The 26,150-nt window shown below is 40.8% G+C and overlaps 2 protein-coding genes across 7 annotated transcripts in view; both read left to right on the top strand.

Moving 5' to 3' along the window:
- The window catches only part of MFN2 (mitofusin 2), a 50,527-nt gene extending 43,845 nt beyond the window's left edge, over positions 1 to 6,682 (top strand). For all 4 annotated transcript variants that reach the window (XM_030222285.1, XM_030222282.1, XM_030222284.1 and 1 more), the window contains 3 exons: positions 2,496 to 2,692; positions 3,172 to 3,306; positions 5,247 to 6,682. In XM_030222285.1, the coding sequence (XP_030078145.1) occupies positions 2,496 to 2,692; positions 3,172 to 3,306; positions 5,247 to 5,316 (402 nt within the window). In that variant the 3' untranslated portion in view covers positions 5,317 to 6,682. The remainder of the gene's footprint in view (positions 1 to 2,495; positions 2,693 to 3,171; positions 3,307 to 5,246) is intronic.
- A 4,512-nt stretch (positions 6,683 to 11,194) lies between these two features.
- Positions 11,195 to 25,458, top strand: MIIP (migration and invasion inhibitory protein). Of its 3 annotated transcripts, none has more exons than XM_030186007.1 (10): positions 11,195 to 11,223; positions 12,306 to 12,431; positions 13,603 to 13,749; positions 16,551 to 16,644; positions 20,107 to 20,215; positions 21,474 to 21,538; positions 22,236 to 22,359; positions 22,564 to 22,660; positions 23,498 to 23,620; positions 24,776 to 25,458. In XM_030186007.1, the coding sequence occupies exons 2-10, from the start codon at positions 12,324 to 12,326 to the stop codon at positions 24,821 to 24,823; spliced, it is 915 nt and encodes a 304-aa protein (XP_030041867.1). In that variant the 5' UTR covers positions 11,195 to 11,223; positions 12,306 to 12,323; the 3' UTR covers positions 24,824 to 25,458. The 3 variants fall into 3 exon arrangements, with proteins under 3 accessions (XP_030041867.1, XP_030041866.1, XP_030041868.1); XM_030186006.1 differs by lacking the exon at positions 11,195 to 11,223 and adding an exon at positions 11,235 to 11,455; XM_030186008.1 differs by lacking the exons at positions 11,195 to 11,223; positions 22,564 to 22,660; positions 23,498 to 23,620 and adding an exon at positions 11,235 to 11,455.
- Positions 25,459 to 26,150: the final 692 nt, after the last annotated feature.

The raw sequence follows: 26,150 nt of genomic DNA, 5'->3' as shown, positions 1-26,150 counted from the left end.
TCTGGATAGCTTCCTAAAAGAAAAGTCCATAAGCCATTATTAAAATGGACTTGGGGAAAATCCACTGCTTATTTCTAGGATAAGCAGCATAAAATGTATTGTAATGTTTTGGGATCTTGCCAGGTACTTATATCCTAGATTGGTCACTGTTGGAAACAGGATGTTGGGCTTGATGGACCTTTGGTCTGTCCCAGTATGGCAACACTTATGTTCTTATATTCTCTATTGTGGGACTGTAGTTTGTGATCTTATTTGTTTGAAAAGGAAATCCAAAAACATTTGCAGCAAAGTTTGTTTTTGTTATTATATAAATGTGAAAAAAATACTATTTAGAAAGTGTATATTTTTATTAAGCTTTTTATCCACCTATCCATTTAAGCTCAGTGAAAAGTGCCACACCACATATAATATAATAAATAAATAAGAATTGTATTCTTGAATTAGTGTTAAGCATCAATTATCCCAATTATTTTTTTGTGTGATACATATTTTATTTTGTGAACACTAATTCAAGAACACAATTCTCCAGTTTAACATCATCAGTTAAACACGACATCAAAGAGCAGGCTGTAAAGTGTTTTGCTGCAACAAGGGTATTCCCTCTTTAATTGCATCTCTTCGAGGTTCTTTTTCCACAGTGTAGGACCAAAAGACAGGACAATCCCTCTTTTTAGGCCTTGTGCAAAGTGCTTTTGCAAAAGTGCACTTTGCTTAGAGCACAAAATGCCTGACATTTGTTGTGTTTGCCTGTTTCCATGTGTTTTCAGTTTTTTCATGCAAAGTGCGCTTTTGCGAAGTCACTAGGCTCAGGTGGCACTTTTTGACAATAGCTGACACTTGGGGCTTTTGACCCCTCAATCTCTTGGGTAAGTCTACTCCTAGGAAAAGAGAGGGGAGGCCAGCCCTTGTTCTATTTAATAGAAAGGGGTGGGGCTTTCTTGAGAGAGCCTTTTTTTTCCCATTTATTCCCCAGCCTGGGCTGCTAGAGTGTAGGAACAACCACCATGGATCAGATGCCTCCATGGAAGGTGGAGGGGCTGGGGAGACTCATATGAGTCTCAAACAAAAAAAAAATTGCCATTGTCATAACAAAAGAACAATTTTTGTACACAATTTATCGTATGTTACTATGGGCAAGAATACACAGAGTTCCATGTTGTGAGCATTACACTCCAGATAACGAGCCCTAATCTATGAACATTTTCCTGGATTAGGACACAAGACCCAGGCCCTTTATTTTCAACTACAAAGGAAGGCCTGTTGGGAAGATGGGAGTGCTATTAAACCTGCAAACAGTCTGAGATACTGTAGCCTATTATAAATTATGATGATCTTAAATTGAACTTTGGAAACCACAGGAGGCCTATAAAAAGACTCCAGGGCTGGAAAAATATGATCCTATACCATTCATTCAAGTAGCAAGCAGGCAACCATAGTTTGCACAAGTTGCAATCTGGCTTGCTTACTCTTTACAAAACCTACCTATAGTGAATTGTAATAATCCATTATTATCAATTAGGAATTATTAACTACCCTTATGAAAAGATTCACCCAAAGTGGTGTACAGAGGGTCTAAATTAACATAAAACTTAGTTTTGTTAACAGTATAACAATTGTAAAGTGACCAAAAATAAATGCAACCAATGAGGTAAACTTTGAGGTGGCAAATTGAATCCTAGAAATAAGAATAACATGATATAGTAATATACATACTGAAACAGCACAGTAGAATAGTTGTTTAACAGAAATATGATAAATGTCAGCAGGGAACAAATGATACATCATAATAGGCAACAACAACAAAGCAAAGAATAAAGCTCTCTGCACGATACACACAGAAAACCGAATAGTGGAGGTGGCCAAAAACTTGAGCGAAACCGCAGTTCCTTTATTGAACACCAGCCCGACATCGCTGTGTTTCGGCACAATGCCTGCATCAGGGATCTTATTAAAAGATAAAACTAATACATCAAAACAAGCATAGAAATGTTAAAATTGAAAACATATCCACAACCATAAAAAAATGAATGAATGACTAATAAGTTAACATGGCAAACAAATATATGAATAATTACATAATATGCAGGCATAAATAATATTAAACTGTAATAGACAATTATAGCAGTAAAAACAGTATATATTATGCCATAGTATGCTACTTGCAATGTTAACAGAATATGCATTAAAACATCTTAATAGAGCTTAGCATATAGGAATTAGAAAACAAGGGTGACTAACAAGGAAAAATTGCACATGGAGCCAGAAAAGTTGCATGAAAAAGATCTCATCTAGAGCTGGAGTGGATAAGCAAGTCCTGCTACAGAATGTGCAACTGGTGTTAATCCTTGTGTGTGCGTGTGATTAGCTAGTTAGTTGCTTCTTCCATTAAAGGCATGAAAGAAGTCAAGTTTTCATCTACTTCCCAAAGTAGAGATATTTGGATGCTACACCTGCTTTTCAGACTTGAATGATTCTTAGTTCCTTATGACTTTCAGGTCTGGAAGGCTGTAGGCTGGAGACTGATTGCCCTCTCCTTAGGTCTTTATGGGCTTCTGTATGTGTATGAACGCCTCACTTGGACAACAAAAGCCAAGGAACGAACCTTCAAGCGCCAATTTGTGGAATATGCTGGGGAGAAACTACAACTGATTGTCAGTTACACTGGATCCAACTGCAGCCATCAGGTGCAACAGTGAGTGCTCAAGATACTTCAGTTTGATAATTGCTGTACAGTAATACGCTGTCAGTACTGTATTCTCTAGAATCCCAGTATCATAAATTCAGATCTGTGCTATTCTGATGCCACACTGCCCTGAGCTCTTTTGTAAACACCAGACTGATCAGGCCAGAGTAGTATACTAAGACATGTTTACCATCTGTATTGTCTTGTGTTCCATGAGTGCTAGACTACAGACATTTCTAATATATAGTAAAGATATATGAAAATATCCAGATTCTTTATAAATTGGGAATTTAAATGTTTAATTTTTCCTTTGCTGAAGAGAATCGATCTTTCTAAGAAGTCTACTTATTGGAACTTGAATATGCACTTTGTGTTTTGTCAGACTGAGTTAACATTTGAAGAAGGCATGTTCCAGTCTTCTAAGAGAAGATGTAAATAATTAGTTGCTTAAATATGAGATTTCCCTTTTTCTTTAAACTCTCTCCTAGGGAATTGGCAAGCACATTTGCTCACTTATGTCAGCAGGTTGATGTCACACGTGAGAATCTGGAGCAAGAAATTACTGCCCTAAACACAAAAATTGAAGTCCTTGACTCCCTGCAGAGTAAAGCAAAACTACTCCGGTATGAGGTCCTTCTTATTCTTTCTAACCCAATGGATGTTGAAAAATTATAAGAGGTTGAATGTCTGGGGCAAAATATCTAAAAAGTAAAATGGGACCAAATTTGGTGCAGAGGCATAGCCAGACCTCAAATTCTAGATGAGCCAGTGGGCAAACTGGGTGGGCAAATGCAGTCTCTACATTCCCCTCCCCCTCGGCACCAACAAAAAAACATTAAATACCTGAACTGATGGGTATCCCCAAGCCCCACTAATTGCAAAGGTACTCTTGGAGGCAAAAACACCTCCCTCTCCTTTTTGCTTCAGCTGGTGGCTCTGTGCACATGCTGCTCTGCCCCGCCACTCGTGCATACTTGGTTTTCATGCATGCGCAAGAACTGAGCATGTGCGGCAGGGGGGAGGCAGCATAAACAGTGCCGCCGGCTGGAGCAAGTAGGAAAGGGAGCTGTTCTTGCCTCTGGAGGACCTCTGCAGCTGGTGGGACTTGAAGATCTCCACCCAGCTATAACAAGGGCACTAGAATTCTGGGTAGGCCTGAGTCCAAAGTGGGTGGGCCCGGGCCCATCTGTAGCTACGCCACTGATTTGGTGTGGAACAAAAATTGGTAAAAAGAGCCAGATTAAAAATGGTTCCAGAGAAAGAGGGAAGAAGTTTAACTGTCTCAAGCACAAACTGTATATATTTGGTTATTCTGCCGAGCTGTCAACAGTTGATATTCTTTGAGATTGTTGATACTATTTTTGTATTGAAAATAATAATAATTTTTAAAAAGTGGTTCCAGAGAAATGAGTCCCCCAAGAAATGACCTAATGCAGAAACAGATTCTCCAAGAGAAATGTATCATAAAATTACTGATTCACTGAATCATAGTAGTTAAAGAATATCTTCTTTCAAACTACCTCTCCCTCTTCTCTGTTCTCAGTTTCACACACACACAGAGGGGTTGAAAGAATTCCGTGAACTTTGTTCCACATGCTTTCACCAATTGTTCTTTCCAACCCATCTGAATATTCAAAAGAAATTTATTCAAAATGAGATGAAAAAAATGTCTTCCTGGGGGACAAGATAACACTATAATAATGTTTAATGGAACTAAACTGAACAAAGAGGAAAAACTAATGACAAAAATACACATCTGGGTCAGTATTCAAATCTGCTTACCCAGGTAGCATCATCTGCTCTCCATATATATGCTGCCAACCAAGATATACAGTGGCATTATCCAGATATCACAGACCACCTCAACACTATCTGGAAAATGCAGGTCTGAGACAGCTGGGGCAGTCTGAGAGCAGCAATATTCAGTTTTCTGTCTGGCTCATGAACTGAATATTGCTGCTATATGGAAAAGCTTTGGTACTGATCCCGTTTTAAATCTGAGAGTGATATCTAATTGTTTAATATCACAGTTGGTTATTTTTACAAATGAACAGAATGTTTGGTGCTGCTCCATTTTAAATCACCTCACCTCTCTCCCCACTGGGTCAGAAAGAGGCAATACTCACACGCACATACTCACAGAAGCAATATAAATAAACACGGGCTGGAAAGAATTTAATGAGTCATGTGCTGCATGCTTTCCCCACTTGTTCTCTATGTGTACACCAGAAACTGCCTAAAACCAGACTGGCTTTGTGTTCTTTTTTTGATACCTGAATGAAGCAAGTGTATTTGGCCTTTGTAACAGTAGTAACAGCAAAAGTGATCAGAATGATTTGTTCACTTGGGGATAGATGTGCATACCGATTACTGTGAAACTGTATGCACATCCCTCCTCTTCAGTCTCACTCAGCCTTTGAGTTGTTTTTCTGACTTTGTTGGTCAATCTTGTTTAAGCTTTCCCTTCTGCTGTCATAATGGCAGTTGAAAGAAGCCCCTGTGTGTCACAGGTATTCACAGCAACAACCTGATTATACTGTGGCTTTTGTTTTAATTTTTTTAGGAATAAAGCTGGTTGGCTGGATAGCGAACTTAACATGTTCACTCATCAATATCTTCAGCAGAGCCGATAAGAAAGAGAAGGTGGGGAAATGTGGGAACTACAGAGAGCACGGTGTACCTGGATTATCTTAGGAAGCCCAGTACTGAGTGTGTGGTGGGCCTAAGACCCCCAAGAGACCCCAATAGTAGTTATATGGTGAGTCTAGAGACTCCAGTAACAGTGAACATGTGGAGGCCTTTTGGTGAGGATCAGGGTAAAAACCAATATATCATTCTGCACTGTATCAGCCATGTAAGTGTAAATCCACTTTAATGTACATCTATAGTAATTTCATCTTTTTGTCTGATTTAAGAACGTAAGTGTGAAAATTAAAAAAAAAAAAATTCCAACAGCATTTTTCTTTTTACTTTTAGTACCTATTACATGAATTCTTTTAAATCTTGTTTTAATTCCCTGTGTCCACTAATCATGATCAGATTCAATTTTAGTCAATATTAATTCTTACCAACATCATATGTATTTTTTAAGCATTCTTCAAAAATGATTGCCCCAGATGCTTTCAGCATACTATTATACTAATGCGGATACTAATTCAGCCCCTTGGATATGTACCCTTCTCTTTTAGCTTGTATATTAGTTTTGGCTCAGGCTGGCTGGTTGAAGCGTGGACATTAGATTATTCTTTTTGCAGTTCTGTTTAAGTGCCAGTATCTTTGTTAGGTTTTTGCATTCCTCATTGCACCAGGCTTACTCTGCAAAGGTCTTTCAATGAAAGGGAAGTTCTTGTATTAGAGAAGTCCAGCTGTCCTTAACTGAAGTTGGCATTTGAAGTCTGCAATAGAATTTGCAGTTGTAGCCTCTGCTTTTCAAAGTGTTAGGGAATGTGGGTTAGATATGTTTTTCTCTAAGCTTAATCCTGAACTTTTTTTTTAAGGCTACAGTTTTCTTCCAAAATCAGCTAAAGATCAAGTAAATTCTTAATGGCTGTGGATAAAGTTGGATAAGACATGAAATATTGGCTAGTGCAGAGAGTTGTTGAGAACAGTTCTGTTTGTGTTTTGGCTTTTAATTTTTATGCAGGTCCTAACATTTATTACTGTGGCCCTAAATAGGATATGTTCATTTTACTTTCACTACATTTTTGTCCCAGGAATAAATTGCCTATCTGCATGTGCTACACAGCATCAGGGGGAGAATTCAAGTCTGAATGTTACACCGAAGGAGGGATTTTTCTGAGAAGTAGCACAAACACCTGATACTTCTGCTTTCTGTGGATGTGGTCTGGCTGGGAATTTGGAGAATCCTGCCACAGTCCCTATCACAGCATATAAGCTAGTAGTGCATTGTAGAATCATTGAATTGCTAAATTGATTTTTGTGCCCTACATGAAAAAAGAAAAATGCAGTAATGTATTTCATTGCAAATTGTTGTATAATGAATAACAGCCTAAGTGGAGGGTCCATCTTCTACTCAGATTCATTTGAGGCATTTTTATGGATAAGGTTTGGCTAATGGCACTTTATTACCATTTGCATGTCATCCTTTCAGGATCCTGCTTGCTAAATGGCAAAATGTTTTTTGCAAATGAAGTGGTTAGGGAGAGACGGAGCTGCTCCTGCTTGGACTATAGACAGGTTCTGCAAGAAAAAGCTGCCATTGCTGCTATGGTGGCCTGGGGTGAGCTCCCAGTTCCAGGATGAGCAAGATGCTGCTGAGCCTGGCCCAGGGAACAGACCAGGTTATGTTAAGATAGGCATGAGCTTAGGGTAGAGTAAAATGTAGGAGAGGGGGAGATGAAGGAAGGAAGGAAGCAAAAAAAAGGTATCTCTCTTAAAAATGAATGTTAAATTGTGGATGTTATTGTATGTAATGTGGAGAAAAAATGTATATGACTTTGTTGGTAACAGATGAAAAAATAAAGTTACAAAAAATAAATAAAAGATGAAAAAAGTAAATATTATGCTGTCCATCTGAAAATCAAGGACAGAACCTGGAATCTAAACCTTTTTTCCACCATGATTTAGGGACATCATATTTCTTCCTAGATCACTGAGTTCTCCATGGCACTACATATGGTTCAGCAGGAGAAAGTATCTCCTACAAGTTTAAGCGTGAACCTCAATTAATAGGTTTTTGGTTGAATTTCTGAGGGTTTTTGAAAATTATGAATTGTTTTTGTTTCATTGATGAACTCCTGGAAATTCCTTTGAAAATATCTTTTTGTATATTCAGTAACACTTTGCATGTCCAATTGCTTTGTGAGCACTATTAATATTGGAGACAGCATTAAAATTAAAAAAAAAATTGTAAGTTTAATCATTTTGTAACCGGACTGTTCAGCAAGTAAATCAGGAGACTGAAACGCTGACTTCCAAAGCAAGGCAACTTTTATTAGCTAGCTGACATAGTACTAAGTTCAGACTCAGGATACTGCGCCCCGAGTGTCATCTGACACTCATTCTTATACATCATTAGTGATCATGTGCATACCACATGCCATACATCACACAAGCACATGCGCAGTACAGTTAGTAGTTCTGTAGTTCTCACAGAGAGAGAATATGTCAGTTTCACAGAAAATGTTACTTTGCAAGAAAATGTAACTTATTGTTGTTTCAGCACATCCACATAATACAGCCTCTGTGTATTGATCACAAGACTGCGCTGACAGAGCTAGCTGTCTCCCTTAATTGGTGACTACTGCAAATTATCTGGCTGCTGGTTAACAAATAGGTTTTACTATTACTACGTTCAAGCTGTAAGGTTTTAGTTATGTTCATTAGAGGAACTCTGATCCTTTGGTTAAAACACAAAAGTATATGCAAAGTCCAAGTATAAAAAGTCCTTCTAGTTCAAGTAGTGCAACCTCACCCCCTACAATTTAAGGAGAAATTAGATCTTACCTGCTAATTTTCTTTCCTTTAGTCCTTCCAGAACCAGTCCAGATGTGTGGGTATGTTTGTTGTATTTGATATACTGCCCTTCCTGCCAACATGACAAGGCAGACTACAATAAAAATCTTTTAAGTAAAAGAAAGCAACACACAAACTTATTAAAAAATAAAAAGGGTACAGTAAAGAAAGAAGAATGAGTGGAAGGAGGAGACACCAGTCCATATCTGTGACCACAAAAAGAGCAGTACTCAGTTGGTGGAAAAATTAGGAATCATTCTTGGAAAGGCTTGTGGGAAGAGATTTTAAAATAGGGTGTGCCCAAGATGCTCTGGGCAGGGCTGGGTGCTGCTGTTTTGAAGGCTGTGCTGAAGAGGAGGGACCACAAGGTGGGGGGGGGGGGGGGGTTGAGCTTGCAGCCCACTGGGTCACCAGGGCCTTATTGTTTGGGTGTGAGGGGGGTTGGGGGGGGGGGGCTGGAGATCCAGCACCCTATGCCCCTGTGTTGAGGGGGGGGGGTGTCAGGGCTCCTGCAGGGTGGGGACTTGGGTTCTGGTCCTGTTGGGGGATGGGGGAGCCTGCTAGCATGCAAATGGACAGGGCTCCCCAATGCTCTGAGGTGGCATAGGGTTTGCTGCAGGAGCAGTGCCAGTGTTTGGCGTGCTGCCCGCTGCCCGCTGAGCATTGGGGAGGAATAAGTAATGCTCTGTTTAGCATGCATTTGCATGCGTATTGCATTCAGAGCCACTGAGTGAGTGATTTGTTGCATGAGCTCGCAGGCTTTGATCAATGGGCAGAAGCCAAACGCGCTATTGGCCTCTAGCGCCAGCGTTTGCTTTTGATCATTGGTCCATGAGTATGGGCATTTTCATGTCCTTTCCTGAATTGTTGCGGAGCGTCACCTGCTAATCCGCTGCTCGCTCTTCTTGTGACCCCCGCTGTCTCCTTTTGTCTTCCAGTAATGATAGTTTCTTTGAACTTTATTTTCTGGCTCCAATCTTTTGATTTCATTAAGCTCCTGTATGTTAAACCAACTCCAATATTTTACCCTCTTTGTTAATGTTTTTCATCTCCTTTCTCAAACTTTTGCATTGTTGGATTAGGGGATGTGGGAGCATGGACGCCCTTCCAGTCAGTGTATCAAGTAACTAGAAAACGTGTTTATTCCTATCTGTTCTATTCATCTTTTTCTTTGGCAGTTTATAATTTCAGTGGCTGAGTTTGCTTTCTCATTTGTTAGACAGCATTTCTTGCCCTTCGTTTTAATTATGAACTCCACGTGTAGAGCTGTGGGTTTGAGTACACACACACAGCATCACCTCAGTGTAACAGCCCCTGAGTTAGGAAGTCTCATCTATACAGTACCATCTTGCTATACTGCCCACATTAATGTGATGCTGTACAGTATGTTTTAGATTTCTGGTGGTTGCATTGATTCCTTCATTGTTTCCTTAGTTTTGTGAATAGATATCTGCTTCAGGGCCAGCAAGACAACATTGTTTTTTTTGAGTTGGCTTTACTTGCTCTTGGCCACCTTGTGACTCTCAGTTTTCTTAGGCAGTAGTGTCCGAGGGCACCAAGGCTATCATCAATACACCAGCTCCAAGTAATGGTGAGCTCAGTCTACAGCATCCGCACATAGAACCCAAAGGCTGTTTTCAGAACCACCCACTTGCTTCACATAAAGCGCTAAAATCTTGCTGTATGAGTAGGGTTGGCCCAAAATTAGCACTACTTTTACCTTATCGCAGGGAAGGGAGATCTTCAGTGATTTCTCATATGAGTCTTTTAATGTTTCCCTTCATCACACACACATTCTCTCTCACAATATAACAGCTTTTCTTTTTTTGGGCACTCAGAATTTGTTACCCATGATCCTCGCCACACAATCTCTCTCGTATAGAGGTGTATTGGTGTGTTACCGTTTAAGGCGCCTTCAATTTGTAGGTGCATCCAAACCCGCTAACATGCCTTCAAAATTAAGACGTGTCAAACACTAACACACCTATTGAGGTTATTGGCGCTTTAGTGTTTAATGTGCCTTTAATTTATAGGCTCGTTAAAACCTGCTAATGTGTCAGTACATCCCTACAGGTGTGTTAGTGTTTGACATAAAGGTCAATTCAGTGCCTTGTTGGCTATACAAGACAACAAATTCTCCAAGACCCAAGCACAGCTCTTATGCAAGGAGGCAGGAGACTGAATGACATTGGTGTAAGAACTGTATTTAATGTTAAATGTGTGTATATGTCTTCCTCAAACAGCCACATACATATCAAAGTAGGAGAAATAATTGACCATTGGGGGGGGGGGGGGGGGGGGGGCACCATATTCAGAAGGTGGAGTTGAGACCTAGAGTGGCTTATTTAATATATATATATTGATAAATATATATACTTGCTTGTTCGTAGAGACACGTGGTGCTTTTTTTCTGGGTTGAAAATATCCACTTGACGTTTAAGTTACCCTAAATGGGGTACATGCTTTCTTTTTTCCTTTAAGGCTGCTGTACGGTCACGGTGAAGTCTAACTTACAATAAATAATAAAGTGGCTATATTCTTATATTAGATGGCCTCAGAGGATCACTTATCCATTTTAATGTGGGCAAATTCTCGTACGTCGATTTGGTTTCTGGGATCAAATTACTTGCTTTTCAAATGTAAGTTTTCTGATCTACCCCGATAAACCACAGTTGTAATCCTTTGATCAGAGTAATTAGCCAATTCTGTATGAAATGTCAACACTTGTACATTCGATCTATGGATGACGGCACAACAAACAGAGGTCTCGCTATTTAAGGTCGTGCGGTTTGGATCCGCGGGATCCGAGTTTTTTCCGAAACCCAACCCCACACCCTTTCGGATCCGAGTTTTCGTCTTAATTAGCGGCGGGATATTGTCGCTTCCAGGCGGTTTCAGTTCCACCAATCGGGAGGCCGACTCCAAGCATCACCACGCCCTTAAGGTTGCCTTAAAGGTAAGGTAAGCGTAATCGCGTGAGACTTGAGCGCTTTCTTCCGTAGAAGTGCTGGGGATTTGTAGTCTGCTCCTTTAATGCGTTCCGTAATTCATGCTGAAGTTGAATTGTGGGTAATACACATAGACCAATTGGGAAGCTAGAGGTTGTAAGGAAGGAGAAAGGAGATCATATTAATGAATTCGAGCACGTAGAGCGAGCTTTAAAAAGAAATAGGCTAATAGCGGCTGAAGTTAGCTCTGAAGGAAGAAGAAAGTGTGTTTCATACACTCACTCTAAATTAAGCCAAAAAAGGAAAAAAAAAACAATTGGAGGAAACAGCCCAAAATCCATTTCTAAGGGTGAGAGCAATTGAGACATTTTCACTCGGAATAAGAGATTGTGATCGAAATATCCTTCTTTTGACAGAGAGATCCCTCCCCCGGTTCTACCTCAGAGCCGCCCGTTGCCCGTCGTAATTCCTATAGTCAACCTGCGCCAGCCCTAGGCTGCAGACTTCTGGGTTCCAGAGAGAGAGATGGGCAGATGCCAGGCCATGAGAAGCGGGGGAGAGAGAGTAGTGAGGCGCCACCACTGAAAAATTTTGGGGGCCTCATGGGCTGCTGACGCCCACCTTTAGCTACGCCACTGGCACACCCGAACCAGAGAGATTAATGGAGGAGGCAGCCCGGTTACCTTCCATGATCAGAATGTCAGCCCCATATAGACCAAAAGAGTTATAGATATATTCATTACAGTGGTGGCCAAACCTGAACCTGGAGGCCCCTGAGCCAATCAGGTTTTCAGGATGAATATACATGAGAGAGATTTGCATACACTGCCTCCATTATATACAAATCTCTTTTATTCATATTCATTGTAGATATTCTGAAAACCTGACTGGGAAAGGGTACTCCAGGAGTGACTTGGAAAACACTGGTTTGGAAAAAAGAATTAGACAAATATATAAAGAATGTAAAAAAAAAATCCACCAGGGAAGGAAACATAGAAACTTTGTCATAATCGGTCCCCTGAAGTACAGAATTAGTCATTGACTGATGATTATTTCGTCTCTTTCCAATTTGTGCTTTTATAATAATTGTTAGATTTGCTGGCGGTTACATCCCTTTATTCCTTTCAAAGTGGGGGAAGTATAGGGTTTGGTCATTAAATAGGGCAACCTGTCTCTGTATCCTCATGCTTCTTTTGCAGTAAGGAATATTTGAAAGGATGTCGGAGTTTGAACACATGGAGAAACTGCGCCTGGAAAACAAAAAGCTTCTGGAAAGGCTGAAAGTGAAACAGGGAGAATTTGGGGGAATGGATCCAGGAAAGAGAGTGAGTTCTGAAGAACACTTTTCACTCTAATTTTTTAAATAAATAACTGGTCTAAGATAATTGTTGTTAAGGCAGAGATGATGCGCAAAGCCAGTAGAGCTTAGGGATATAGAAGAAAAATTATTTTTCCTGCATTGCATCTTGCTAAAGAGTGCCAGGTTTGTTTGGTTTTTGTTTTTTTGGCAGAAAATTCACATTGTCCAAATAATTCTCTGAGACTAATTTAGACGTCTGTCAGAATCTCAGGCCTGCTGAGTGAGTCACTCCTCCTACACAGCTGGAAACTTTGCATCACCCTTAGGGCAGGGGAGTTACATAGTATGTATTTTATTAATATGCATTACTGGGTACATAATGCATAAAGGGATTTAGTACAGTTATCTCAAACAGTACACATGGATGTACAGTATATTAAAATGAACAGTAATGAGGCCATTAGAGGTTTTTCTCCACAATGCACAGTTCCTTAGCGTCAGCAGCAGATGAATCCAGAGACTTGTGGGTTGTGTCCATCTAACATCTGATGGAGATAGAAAGTGCTGAATTTTGCTGTCATATAGGATGGTATGCTCCCTGGCCATTCGGTATTATGTATCTCCAGTAGCTGGATGGACGGGTTCTCACAGGCTCCAGGCCTCATCTGGTCACAACTCTTATTCTGGGTCTGCCAGTTTACCGTAGTAGAGCTATGATGTGTGCGACTGAGCAGTGCCAACTTTAGGGGGTACACTTGGTCACCCCACGTCCCTCTCCTACCCTTCTGCCCTCCTGCCGTGCTCCGTTCCCCTCCTTCTAGACTGTGGAAGATCAGCTCTTAAAATATTTATATAAATCAGCTCTTAAAAAAAAATTATATATATCCGTGTGTTTGGGGCATTGTAATTTTGGAACTGCAGTTGACTTCGGGAGTGATATTGGTACCCCCAGTATCAGGGCTGTAGAAGGAGAAAATGGCGGTCTGTCTTCAGCTTCCCTGGGACACAAACAGGACTGCTGTCACCTTACAGTGAGTCTTCCCTTTTTCCCTCCTGTGTTGTTTCTGGGAAGTGTGCTGTAGCATTGATTCATTATTGTGAGACTGGATTCTCCCACCTTAACTACTTTCTTTCAACAGAACAGGCAGAAGATGATTCCAGATCTTGATAACACAGTGTACTGTTCTGATTTCCAGAAATCTTATTTGCAGTCAGCTTTGGGCTCAGCAAATTATGCAGACAAGTTGCTGGATCAAGGAAACAACAGGCAAAGAAAACAATTCATGAAGGAGGTTAAAAAACCCAAATCTATTTTGATTACACCTCTAAAGGACGACACAAAGGTAAAAACAAAGGAAGCCTTATGATTATTAGTGAATATTAAATTGTCACTTTGATACAGTGTGTTATTAGTGAAGGTATTGAGTCACATTATATTAATGAAAGAGGGTTTTTTAGACTGATGATGGTGGTTCTATTGTGAGGTTCCTCTATATGCTCCTTATCAGAGCTATGTGAGCCACTGAGATCTTTTTTTTTTACCTCCTAAAAAAACAATATTCAAATGTTATTCAATTGTGAATTATTTTTAAAGTGAATACATTACAAGTTACCCTATTATATAAACAGGATTCAGTTGTGTGATTGGTATTGTCACTTCTTATAGTATTGTGAAAAAGAAAGGAAGAAAATTCTGATAAGAGTATCTCTATACATGAGTTCACCAAGCTAGGGAAGAGGGATTTACACTAGGTACATTGGCTGATATGACAACAACTCAGAGGTAAACAGGAGACATATTAGCCAGAATAAGTCATCTAGGGATTATTCCATGTGGGACCAGCCTACCTGAACATTCACTGTGAGAATACCCTCTTCACACCACCTCTGTGATGGGGAAGGCTTACCCAAATTATTCTCACACAACCATTTGTCACTTTAGCACAATTCTCTTTATTTTCTTACTTCAATCAGCAGACAATTACCAAAAGCAAGGGCAGAGTGCACGCAGTTACTAAAAGTAGAAAGGTTAGAAGTGGGGCATTAGGTGATAATCACCTCCTAGACTCCCCCCCCCCCCCCCCCCCCGACTAAGGATGTTTCCTTCTTTTTATAAGTTTCTATCTTTATGTCCCATCTCTCTCATATGCCTATCTATGTTATATCACCAATCATTTCTCATCTGGTCACTAATTCCACCCATGTTCCAGAATCTTTCCCACCTTCTAGCTTATTTCTGTGTCCCATCCAGCTACAGTTTTTTTTTTCCTCTAAATTCCTAACATTTAGCTCTTGGTACCTTCCTTATTTACAAAAAATACAAGCTGAGGATGCTGTAGCAATAATGAGGGAAAGGGACTTGATATACTTGAGCAGGGACTGTCTTCTATGTTTGTGCAGCGCTGCGTACGCCTTGTAGCGCTATAAAAATGATAAATAGTAGTAGTAATACCGCCTTTCTGTGTTTTTTTGCAACTACATTCAAAGCGGTTTATATAGTATGTACAGGTACTTATTTGTACCTGGGGCAATGAGCAGATGTTAAAGCACATATTTCTATGCAGGCTTCCTCTAATGCAGTTCCAGAAGAGCTTATAATGTCACCATTTGTGTCACACTCAAAGTGCACTGATTCTACTACTACTACTACTACTATTTAGCATTTCTATAGCGCTACAAGGCATACGCAGCGCTGCACAAACATAGAAGAAAGACAGTCCCTGCTCAAAGAGCTTACAATCTAATAGACAAAAAATAAATAAAGTAAGCAAATCAAATCAATTAATGTGAACGGGAAGGAAGAGAGGAGGGTAGGTGGAGGCGAGTGGTTACGAGTCAAAAGCAATGTTAAAGAGGTGGGCTTTCAGTCTAGATTTAAAGGTGGCCAAGGATGGGGCAAGACGTAGGGGCTCAGGAAGTTTATTCCAAGCGTAGGGTGCAGCGATTCCTGCATAACTTCACCAACACAGTCATACGTGTCACATATGCTGATTTTAAAGGATCCTTTTGTAATAACCATGTGACAACCCCAGGTCTGCACAATCGTCTGTCTGGTTTCTTCTTAAAGTAACTGGTCAGGCCTCTGGCTTAGGCTGGTTTGCTTCTGTGACAGTCATAACAGGATATGCATTCATTAGTGTACATTCAGTTCATTAGCACACTTATAAAATTTAGTGTACACTTAATCAATTTAATGTGCATTAAGTCAGCATGTGCTAAAGTTCTAAGGCTCATTTTTAAAAAATGTATTAAAACAAATGTGGTATGAACTGAAAAAAAGTCTAAGAATAGGGGAAAAAACCCCAGACAAACAAACAAATGTTTGCACAGTGCACATCCTTAAAGTCATTGGAATGGGGACGTGAGCAGAGAGCTTTGTATTTGCAGGTGATGATACTGAAGCAGAAATGAATTGGAAATCTTTTAAAATAATGGATGGAAATTGTTGATATTGGGGAAAGCAAGAGGGTTGGTTAGGTCATTGGTTCCCAACCTCTTTCATCTGATGATACATTTGGCACTAGATTCACGTTGTTATGGCACACCATCACATTTCTCACCCTCCCCTCCCCCATCCCACTGGCATAATCAACTTTTCTCCCTGTCTCCCAACCTAATCACTTTTTCATCTTCCTAATTTACTGTCACAATTTATCTTTTCTCCTCTTTCATCCCCCTGGAATATAATACCCCCTTCTAATCATTCCCCAATCCTTTTTTTAAATTGTTTTAAATGTTTTTTTCTCTTCTCCATTTCTGTCTCTATCTTTTTCCCTCATGCCCCTCTGTTCCATCACCTCTTCATGCTATAGCATATCTTTTTGTAGAGGCTGGAGTACTATTTCTTGTCCCATTTCCACACATTATCTTGCTTTTTGGCAGTACACATTGCCATTCCTTCAGTACTTCCTCATACTACACAGGTCAGTTCCACTGTGTGCTACCCTATTCTTAGCCTCCTGCTCCTCTCCTCAGAGGCTGCCAGGGCTGCACATGCTATGGGCTTCCTGCTTGGCTGCTCCTGTCCTTAGGGGAGGTGCCACTATTGTGGCAGGCACAGACAACCGTATGTTTCTATGTAATAATAAAATAAATGAAAAAAGGTCTTTCCTGTGATATAATTGTATTTCTTCCTTTCCAAAAGGAGGCTGCTGCATTCTTGTCCAGTCCCAAAGAAGTTTCCGTCCCTTTAGACTCCTGGGCAGTGCGTCCTCTTCTGGGTTATGACTGGATAGCAGGTAAGCTTTTTCACAAGGGGAGAAAATGTTGGCGTGACTGGAAGGTTTAGTAGATTACATGGACATACTGAGGTCAGCATGCAGCTATTCAGTGAACGTGTAATTTGAAATGTCTGACAGATCTTTTCAAATCATATGTATGTTCAGCAACACTGTTGCAGCATATACATGTGTAATTTAAAAGGTCTGAGGTAGACATTTCAAGCTATACCTTCAGCTTCAGAGGGTAGTTTTGGAGGGTGGAGTATATGGGGTGAAGAGTAGTGTTTGGGGGGGGGGGGTAGGGGATAGTTTTTCAAGGTGGGAGATTAGTTGGGAGTATATGGGAGTGAAGAGTAGTGTTAGGGGTAGTTTTGAGGGGGGGTTAGGGTGGTATGTTCACTGTATCAAAGCTTATTTGCTACAGAAGCTGGAACTACTCCCATTGCATTGCATTGGGCAGTTTTTGAGGGGCGCTTATTTCTGGAACAAGGTAGTTGCAGGCAGGTGGTTTTTGGGTGTGGAGTAATTTAGAGAACTTTGATGTGGTGGTGTAGTTTTGGGGCGGGGGGGGGGTGCAAGTAATTGTGAGTTAGTTTTGATGTTGGGGGGATAGGAAGCAGTTTGAAAGGTAATTCCCAAACTGAGGCTTCATTATCTAAATTTCTATACTGCAGAAGCTAAAACTGGTTTTCGCATAGAAATTCATTGAGACTTTTTTGGGAGGTGGGAGCTTATTTCACTGGAACCCCCCAGTCTGATCTGTTGCATCTTCAAACTTAATATCTTTTACTGGTTTTTCCCGCATGCCAAATTAGATCCCGTTTTGTTAAACGTTTGGAGAGCTATTTTGCCCACAGACAGACAGACATTTTTCAAAACCTTATATATAATTCTTTCCAATTTCCTTTGGGTAGAAAGAATAAAAAGTTGGAATCATTGAGCAGTCAGTTACTAGATAATTAATCAACTTGTTGAAAATAGAGACCAAGAATAAAAAAAGATATTTCTTCACAATGAACATGTGATTCATACATGCATCTGTATCTTGTCAGTGCCTGAGGAAGGTAAGGATAAACTCCTATCACGAAGGGAAAGTTATTAAGCTGTGGTATTTTATTGCTATTGATAACATGAATGAATCTGAGTTGTTTGGTAGAACAATTCGTGTCAACTTGGCTAAACCAATGAGGATTAAAGAGGGGTCTTCCAGAGCTGGTATGTTGAAAAAAAGAAAACGGGGAAAAAACAGGCAGGTGGCATTGAGAGACTTCTTGGAGGTTGAAAGTTTCTAGACAGGTATTTTTGACTGCAGCAAAGGAAATTGGAAAGAATTATATATAAGGTTTTGAAAAATGTCTGTCTGTCTGTGGGCAAAATAGCTCTCCAAACGTTTAACAAAACGGGATCTAATTTGGCATGCGGGAAAAACCAGCAAAAAACTAACAGGGATGTGGTACCATATAGATTGATAAACACATTGAACCGTGAGTTTTTGTGGCCTACATTATGCCGCAGTGGCAATCACCATTAACGGAATGAGAAGAACAGAGTATTATTACAATTAAGGTGCATAAGATATCAAGAAAATTAGAAGTAAAGAAATAATTTATGTCACATATGTGAGATCTAGGATAAAGTATAACGTTCAATAATAACAATGTGATTAAAGTAACCAAATTAAAGAGTTCAATGTTGACTAGTTCTGGTACAGTTTTGATGGTAAGTCTTTTATGAAGGATTCTTTTTATAAGTCTTATTGAACAAGTTAGTCTTCAGTAACTTCTGGAAGGCTGTCAGATCGTGCGTTGTTTTTAAGGCATTCGGTAGTGCCGCCTCAACAGAGCTTACAATCTAATTAGGACAGACAAACAGGACAAACAAGAGATAAGGGAATATTAAGGTGAGGATGATAAAATAAGGGTTTTGAACAAGTGAATAAGGGTTAGGAGTTAAAAGCAGCATCAAAAAGGTGGGCTTTTAGCTTAGATTTGAAGACGGCCAGAGATGGAGCTTGACATACTGGCTCAGGAAGTCTATTCCAGGCATATGGTGCAGTAAGATAAAAGGAACGGAGTCTGGAGTTAGCGGTGGAGGAGAAGGGTGCAGATAAGAGAGATTTACCCACTGAACGGAGTTCCTGGGGAGGAATGTAGGGAGAGATGAGAGTGGAGAGATATGTATACTCTGGAGGAAAGGAGAAACAGGGGTGATATGATACAGACGTTCAAATATTTGAAAGGTATTAATCCGCAAACGAACCTTTTCCGGAGATGGGAAGGCAGTAGAACGAGAGGACATGAAATGAGATTGAAGGGGGGCAGACTCAAGAAAAATGTCAGTATTTTTTCACGGAGAGAGTGGTGGATGCTTGGAATGCCCTCTCGCGGGAGGTGGTGGAAATGAAAACGGTAACAGAATTCAAACATGCGTGGGATAAGCATAAAGGAATCCTGTGCAGAAGGAATGGATCCTCAGGAGCTTAGTCAAGATCGGGAGGCGGGGCTGGTGGTTGGGAGGCAGAGATAGTGCTGGGCAGACTTATGCGGTCTGTGCCAGAGCTGGTGGTGGGAGGCGGGGCTGGTGGTTGGAAGGCGGGGATAGTGCTGGGCAGACTTATACGGTCTATGCCAGAGCCGGTGGTGGGAAGCGGGACTGGTGGTTGGGAGGCGGGGATAGTGCTGGGCAGACTTGTACGGTCTGTGCCAGAGCCGGTGGTTGGGAGGCGGGGCTGGTGGTTGGGAGGCGAGGATAGTGCTGGGCAGACTTATATGGTCTGTGCCCTGAAGAGCACAGGTACAACTCAAAGTAGGGTATACACAAAAAGTAGCACATATGAGTTATCTTGTTGGGCAGACTGGATGGACCGTGCAGGTCTTTTTCTGCCGTCATCTACTATGTTACTATGAAACCTTCCAGATATGTTACTATTGCTACTTAATTTATTGTGGGAGTTGCAAACTTGCAGTAACTCAAGTACCACAGATTTTTCAACTCCCACAGTATATGAATAACACAATTTGCGACCAACCTTGCAAGCTGTTATTCTGCTCCTGGGAACATCTTAAAGAGGCTGTTTAAAAAAAAAAAATACAGTGTGGATACCTGGTTAAACATTCAGACTACCCCTACTCCTCCCATACCTGTCGGGGGTTTCCGTTGTGTCCATTGGCCAGGGCAGGAACAATCCCCAGTCACTTCTGCCTCTTAGGGCTTATGGTTCAAAATGGCATCAGTTGGTCCCTAGTGATAGTTTTATGGTTCTACCATTTGACCCTATTTTGGCAGCCTGACCCCTTGTGGTCTTGCGATCAGGCAAGGGTACTGTGAGACTACCGCTAGGGATGAATGGATGAACTGGTACTATTTGAGACTTTCTTTTGACCAGATGTGCCATGGCTTTAGCAACCAAGAGTAGCACATCTGTTGCACACTTTCCTAGTGGGCTGTCCTTCCAGATGTTTCCTACTTAATTTTCTCTAGGGTTGTTGGACATGGATTCATCATTGTCGGAGAAATCAGAGCAATTCTTCTCTGAGCTACATGAGTTCCGGCAAGTAAACCGGAATGAATGTGTCCAGGACCTTTTAACGTAAGTTATTGCTGGCAACCAGATGTATAAAATGGTCAAGGCAGGCTTTGCATTACTTGAACACTTCTGGTAAAGGTAATGGTGTAAGTTCAAATTCTGAGCCCTTGAGCAAAACTCTGATCGAGGTGGGGAGGGGAGTGCATGGGTGGATTACTTTTCAAAACACATGATATTCTTCTGTGAAAGAGAAACATGCAGTTTAAGCCTCCTTTTCTCTAAAAGGCCACATTGCCAAGTAGAATTGTCAAATGGTATTAACTGGTAGAGATAAGAATGAACATAGGAAACCATGAACATGAACCCACAGCCAAAAAACATTCATTTTAAGGTGCTGAAATATTCAGGTCTTATGGTGGTACCCAGATGGTAAGTGGTGGAATGAAAGGCAGTACATCCCAAAGATATCTGCATACTCAGCTAGTAAAACTTACTGCTCTGTGAATCAAAAGGTCTAAATATTGCAATATTTCTTTATTTTTAATATATAGTTTAATTTCTGCCCTTCAATGTGAAAACAGCAAAAATAATCACTTATAAAAAAGCCTGAAAAATTATAAATTCATATAAATGATATGAATTTTCAGGTTTACTTAGCACTCCTCCTCCCCACTCAAAAATGAGAATATAAATGAAGAAAGAAAATGCAGACCACTCACCTCCACCCCTTAATCAAATAGAACCACATATTTAAAAATCCAACTAAAATGTACATGATTGATTTTAACCCCTTCCCCCACCCTCCATGTCAAGATTGATAAAGGTTCTCTTGAGGCTGGCAGAAGGTGATCATGGCAAACACTTAAATTACCTGCAACAGTGTTGCTCTCCACCTCTTGGACCCAGTAGCAGGAGAGGCACTTAAATGCATTATCTTCTCTTCCTGCTGCTGCACTGACATGGCTGCTGTTATAATACTTGGCCCTGCAGCAGGAGGCAGTGTGGCAAGATTTTGAGTGAAATACAGTGTGTATTATACTCTGCCCCTGCTGCTGTGGTTCAAGTGGTTAGTCCCTCCCCCTCAGTGCAGTGGCCACCGGGTACAGAATATTTATCGTATGTTCTGTTTGGGGGTTGGTATGAAAAGCTGTGTAACTCCAAATATGTCAGTACTTTTGTTTTTATGTTATGTAAATTCTGATTGCTTTCCATGTTCTTTCTTCTCATTTTTTTTGTCTTTTAGTTTATAAAAACTTCAGCTTATTAGTTTATAAGGGTTGTAACATGTTTTGTTTTTGAAACACACATGGATATCCTGCAGATCGGAGATACTGGATATTTCTGCTGAGGAGGATCACAAGGAGATCTCCCTCAATTCCCATCCATGTAAGTCAAGATGCTGCCTGCAGTCTTGCAGGGAGTTCCTGGATTTCTACGGAAGCGTTTGCTTTGCTGTGCTGTGCTGTGCTGTGGTGTGTGTTGCAGTGAATGAACACTGGGGTCAGAACACAATATTAACTTTTTATCCTTTTTTTTTTCTTTAAAGCTTTTTATCTATATCATAAGTAGTTACTTAAAACTAGATAATAGAAAAGGCTGTACTGCCCCTTCTAAAGGTGTGATTGTCAGTCAACTTAAAATCCATAGGTTACAATGGTCAACACTTCACAGGAGAGGGTGGGTAGGTGTTTGTTTTTTAAGACTTGGTAGTTTGCTCCTGCTCTTTTGGACCTCCAGTTTAGTCACAACCAGAACTGGAATCCAGACACCATCCAGCCTTCATTTTCAACTACTAGGGGATATTTCCCCTCCATCCCCCAGCACAGCTAGACTGGTCATTGCAGTGACAGGCCTTCTGGAAGCCATGTACCAGGGCTCTCTCATGGTCCCTGAGTCTAACCACTAGGTGTTACCCTTAAGCAGTGACTGTGACTTCCTCTCTCTGGGGCTGTGAAGGTCTCTTCTGCAGTAGCCACAGTCCTACCTGACCTGGAAGATCAAAATCAAACTGGGGGCCTTCCACAAAGCAGTGTACAGCATTGCCACTCAACCATCTCTGAGACAATAATGTTGTATGTTTCAGGTGTGTACTGCTACAGAGTGAATAAACGACTCTTTCTGAATCCTGTGAGTTCAGAATCATGCCCTGTTTGTAAAACTAAAAGAAACCAACAACACTGGACTGTGGGAGAGGAAGCTTATGTCAGGTGTGTAAATGGAAATCAGGACAGAGTTCTTTCAGGGAAAGATTTTTAAACTTGCACATAGACTGTGGCCATGATTAGTTGTCAGTTTGCTTTAATAATGTTCATTATAGTGCTTCAAAATGGGCCATCACTTCAAAAGCACTGGGAAAAGCGATGGCCTTGATGGTACTTTATCTTAAAGCAAATGTTTCTGATGTGATACAGGGTCAGCCTTCCCAAGTCTACTCTTCTTCCTCCCTATAAGTACAAAGTACATCGTCGGAAGAGCTTTGATGCCATGGACAGCCTGGCTTTACTCCCTGTAAGTTACTGCCTTTCTAGCTTCTCCTAAGTAAAGCTGTTTCCACAGTTATTTTAGGGATAATTTTTAGCCTGGTGACTGTTTGTAGGCTCGTGGGTAAGGTATCTGTGGGCCTGCAAGCCAGTTTTTAAAGGAAATGCCCATGGGGTTTCCCTTTAAAAATATAGGCTGGCTGATCAGTGGCATGCAGGGGTATTTCAATATCCTGCACTTACTTTTGCCAGCCTCCTGCCTTGCCCCTCAGCACTATCTTTTCCTAGTAGAAGGCAACTTTTAAAGAACCATTTTCTATGGGTAAATGCCTTGTTTACCCTCAAAGAATTTCTTCGAAAATTGGTGCCTCAGTGTAAGATTGTGAGATGGGACAAGAAAGCAATAAGTTCCTAATTTCAGTGTGTTAGGTAAAGAGCTGTGCTGGACTGTCACTTTTTCCTCTGCTGCTCAGTCTCTTCAGCACTGAAGACAGCAGAAGAGCTGATGCAGCAACCCAGAAAGGTCCAGAGTGGTGACTAAAGGCAGATGGATCACAGTAGGACTTTTTTTTTTTTCCTTTTCTATGGCAATTTATTTTTTGTCTTCCTGATTCTTCTCATTTCAGAGAATGGTGTAGGTCTATAGGAGCCAGCTCTTTTGAGTGCTGTGGGTGCTTATATTGAGAAAATGCCTTCGTTTTGTCCAAGTGTGGGTAATATGTGATGGGTTTAGTACTTGCAGGATTGTGAAAAATTGGCTCCTATGTGTAGCACGTCATGCACAGTATTTAAAAGTGGAGCACATGTTTCACACCGGAAAGCATATTTAAACGAGGTTTTTTTTCCCCCTCTCCTGTGCTTTCAGCACTGTTCAGCTGGCTGGGAAAGTAGCACTTTATGCAATGATACCATCCTCAGTAGCCTGGATCTGAGGACACTAGTGGAACCCAGAACTGCAGTGAGAGATTTGCACAACCACTCTCACCTGGTAAGAGCTTAGTTCTTTTAGATCAAACCCTACCTGTTCCCTGTCACAAGGCTTTACCATGATAAAGCTAGGGCTTGAACACCTAATTAATCCCAGCTAGTTAAACTGTGCAGTGCTTTTTGTTGACCTCTCTTTGTAGTGCCATCTTTGGAAACCTAGGCTTTCTGGAATTCTATAGAAGTGAATTACAGCTAGGGCCCTTGGTCTACTGGAATGCTATGGCAGTGGGAAGGGCCATAGAATTCCCCATGATTTGATGAGGGAGACAGAGTCAGTGAAACCACTCTCCCCCTCCTCAGCCTGTGCTGACTTGTCTTTGGAGGACATTGGCAGCAGGCCATACTCTTCTCTTCTGCTGCTTGGCCGGATGTCCCATTTTGAACCACACAGCAGTGCGGTGTTGTGCTTGTTTCAGAGCATGACACAAGACCCAGGAGTCACACTGCTAATCCATAATGAGAGTGAGGGAAATATGGGGAATGGACTATTGGAGATGAGTGAATAAGGTTTGGGGGTGCTCTGGGGTGTGAGCAAGAGCATCAGAAGTAGTAATGGGCTGTGAGTGAGAGAGAATTTGGAGGAAGGGTGGGAATGGATTGACTTCCCTTTCCTGATCTTGATCCCCATCCCCACTCCAGGGTCTGCTTTCTCTTCCCTTCCTACTCCAGCCCTTCCTGTCTTATTTCCTCCTTTTGAGATTGCTATCTCCATCCCAGCCCACTCTTCCCTCAGTTCCTTTCCCCCATTAAAAAAAAAAAAAAAAATTATGCAGTTTTCTGGCTTTGTGTGTTCAATTCATTTTTTTAAGTAAAATGAAACTGTATGTTTAGTTTACAGAATTTCCTAAGACTTGCTGCAGAATCTACTCTTGAGCTGTTGCAAAATACTGGGGTCCATGATTATAGCCCAGTTTAGAAACCTTATTTAAATTATAATGTACAATGAAAATTGCTCTCCTTATTTTGCTGTAAACTGCTTTGGGTTATCCTTTTGTGGAACAGAATGCAGTATATGAGCCTGAGATAGAAATAAGTGTTTTTCTTGTCAGTGCCTTCAGTTGAGGGAACAAAAATATATAAGGTGGGGGGGGGGGGGAGATTTCAAAGGATGAAAGTGTCAAATGTTTTTGTTCATTGTTATTTCTTTAAATTCCAGGAATTATTTTCAAGGGTTGAAGGCAGTTCCAGATTGGATCAGCTATAAGATTTGTTGTCTTGTGCATATTTTGCCTGTAAAGGCTGATTGGCATTCACAATGATCAAAGGATGCGACAGAAAATATTTTCTGTCACCTATGGTGGTACTGAGTGGCTCCTGAAAAAGTCTGATATTTGGGCACTGTGGGGCCAAAATGGAACATCACAAAATATCCAAAACCTTCTTGTGAATCTTGAGTTCAATATCACTGACTGCTTTTTATCTGTCAATATTTTTTGTATTCCTTTGTCTTGGACAATCATAGAATAACGAGGGGCTCTGTACTAATGGTTATTAGCTTAAACACCCACGTTTAACATGGACTAATGCCTGTGTACAAGGTTTATACAGGGCAACTACAGGCCGCTGGGAACTTTATTCCTATGGGCCTTCAAGTCCATTTTTAAAAGAAAGCCTTACAAATGGTCTCCTTTTTTTTTAAAGTGCAGCCACTATTGAGAACAGGACTCCTGTTTGGCCACATATCTAAACCTGCCTTGAAGTAGGTACAAATCTATATAGTGGGAGAAGTCTGTGCAGAGACCATCAACATTAAGGTCCATATTTACTAAGCTGCGCTATAGGCACGCACACTAATTCTAGAGACACTTGTAGGAATAAATGGGTATCTCTAGCGTTAGCGTGCGCTAAAAACACTAGTGCACCTTAGTAAATAGGGCCCTAAGTCTACTTGTACCTTGGTTGAGATAAGTGCCATTAAGCCCTTTATACATTTTAAATCTTTTTGTAAGCTAATTAAAAAGTAAAATATTGGAAGAAGTGTTTTCATAGTGTAATACCATTTCCACATGAGGACAAAGGATGAGCCATGGACTGTGATTCATGTGAAACGAGTCGTCTGCTGGTTCAGTGGTTTGGTTATGTTGCATTAAGTTTAAGATTGAAAGTCAATGTATTTTTAGTGCTGGGATATTGGAGATTTTTGAACCAACTAACTTCATGTCACTCTCTGAACCTCACTAGGGAGGACTTGGGGTGGGAAATAATTTGGTGACCCAACTAACCCCACTGCTAGGGTTTATTTTATTTTACTTTGTTTTGGGGGAGATGGGAATGAGATGGAAGCCTGACTTTGAAGTTCAGTCTAGATGAGTGGAGGTCAGTGGGCCAGAAGCACAGTTTTGGTTTGGAGACAAAGGGAAAAATAACCCTTATGTTGGCAACACCCCCTTCTCCCTTTGAATTTCCTGTAGTAATTGACCACTTAAAGTAAAATGTTATTGTTAAAATGGCCATGTTCAGTTTAATATGGCCAATTAGTGTTGCCCATATTAGTCCATAAATTCTTTAACGCTAGAATTTATACTTGAAGC

The sequence above is a fragment of the Microcaecilia unicolor genome, chromosome 13 (assembly GCF_901765095.1).
Source record: "Microcaecilia unicolor chromosome 13, aMicUni1.1, whole genome shotgun sequence".
NCBI lineage: Eukaryota > Metazoa > Chordata > Amphibia > Gymnophiona > Siphonopidae > Microcaecilia > Microcaecilia unicolor.
Note: the sequence above shows the minus strand (reverse complement) of the source record. Positions and strands in the feature narration are given on the sequence as shown.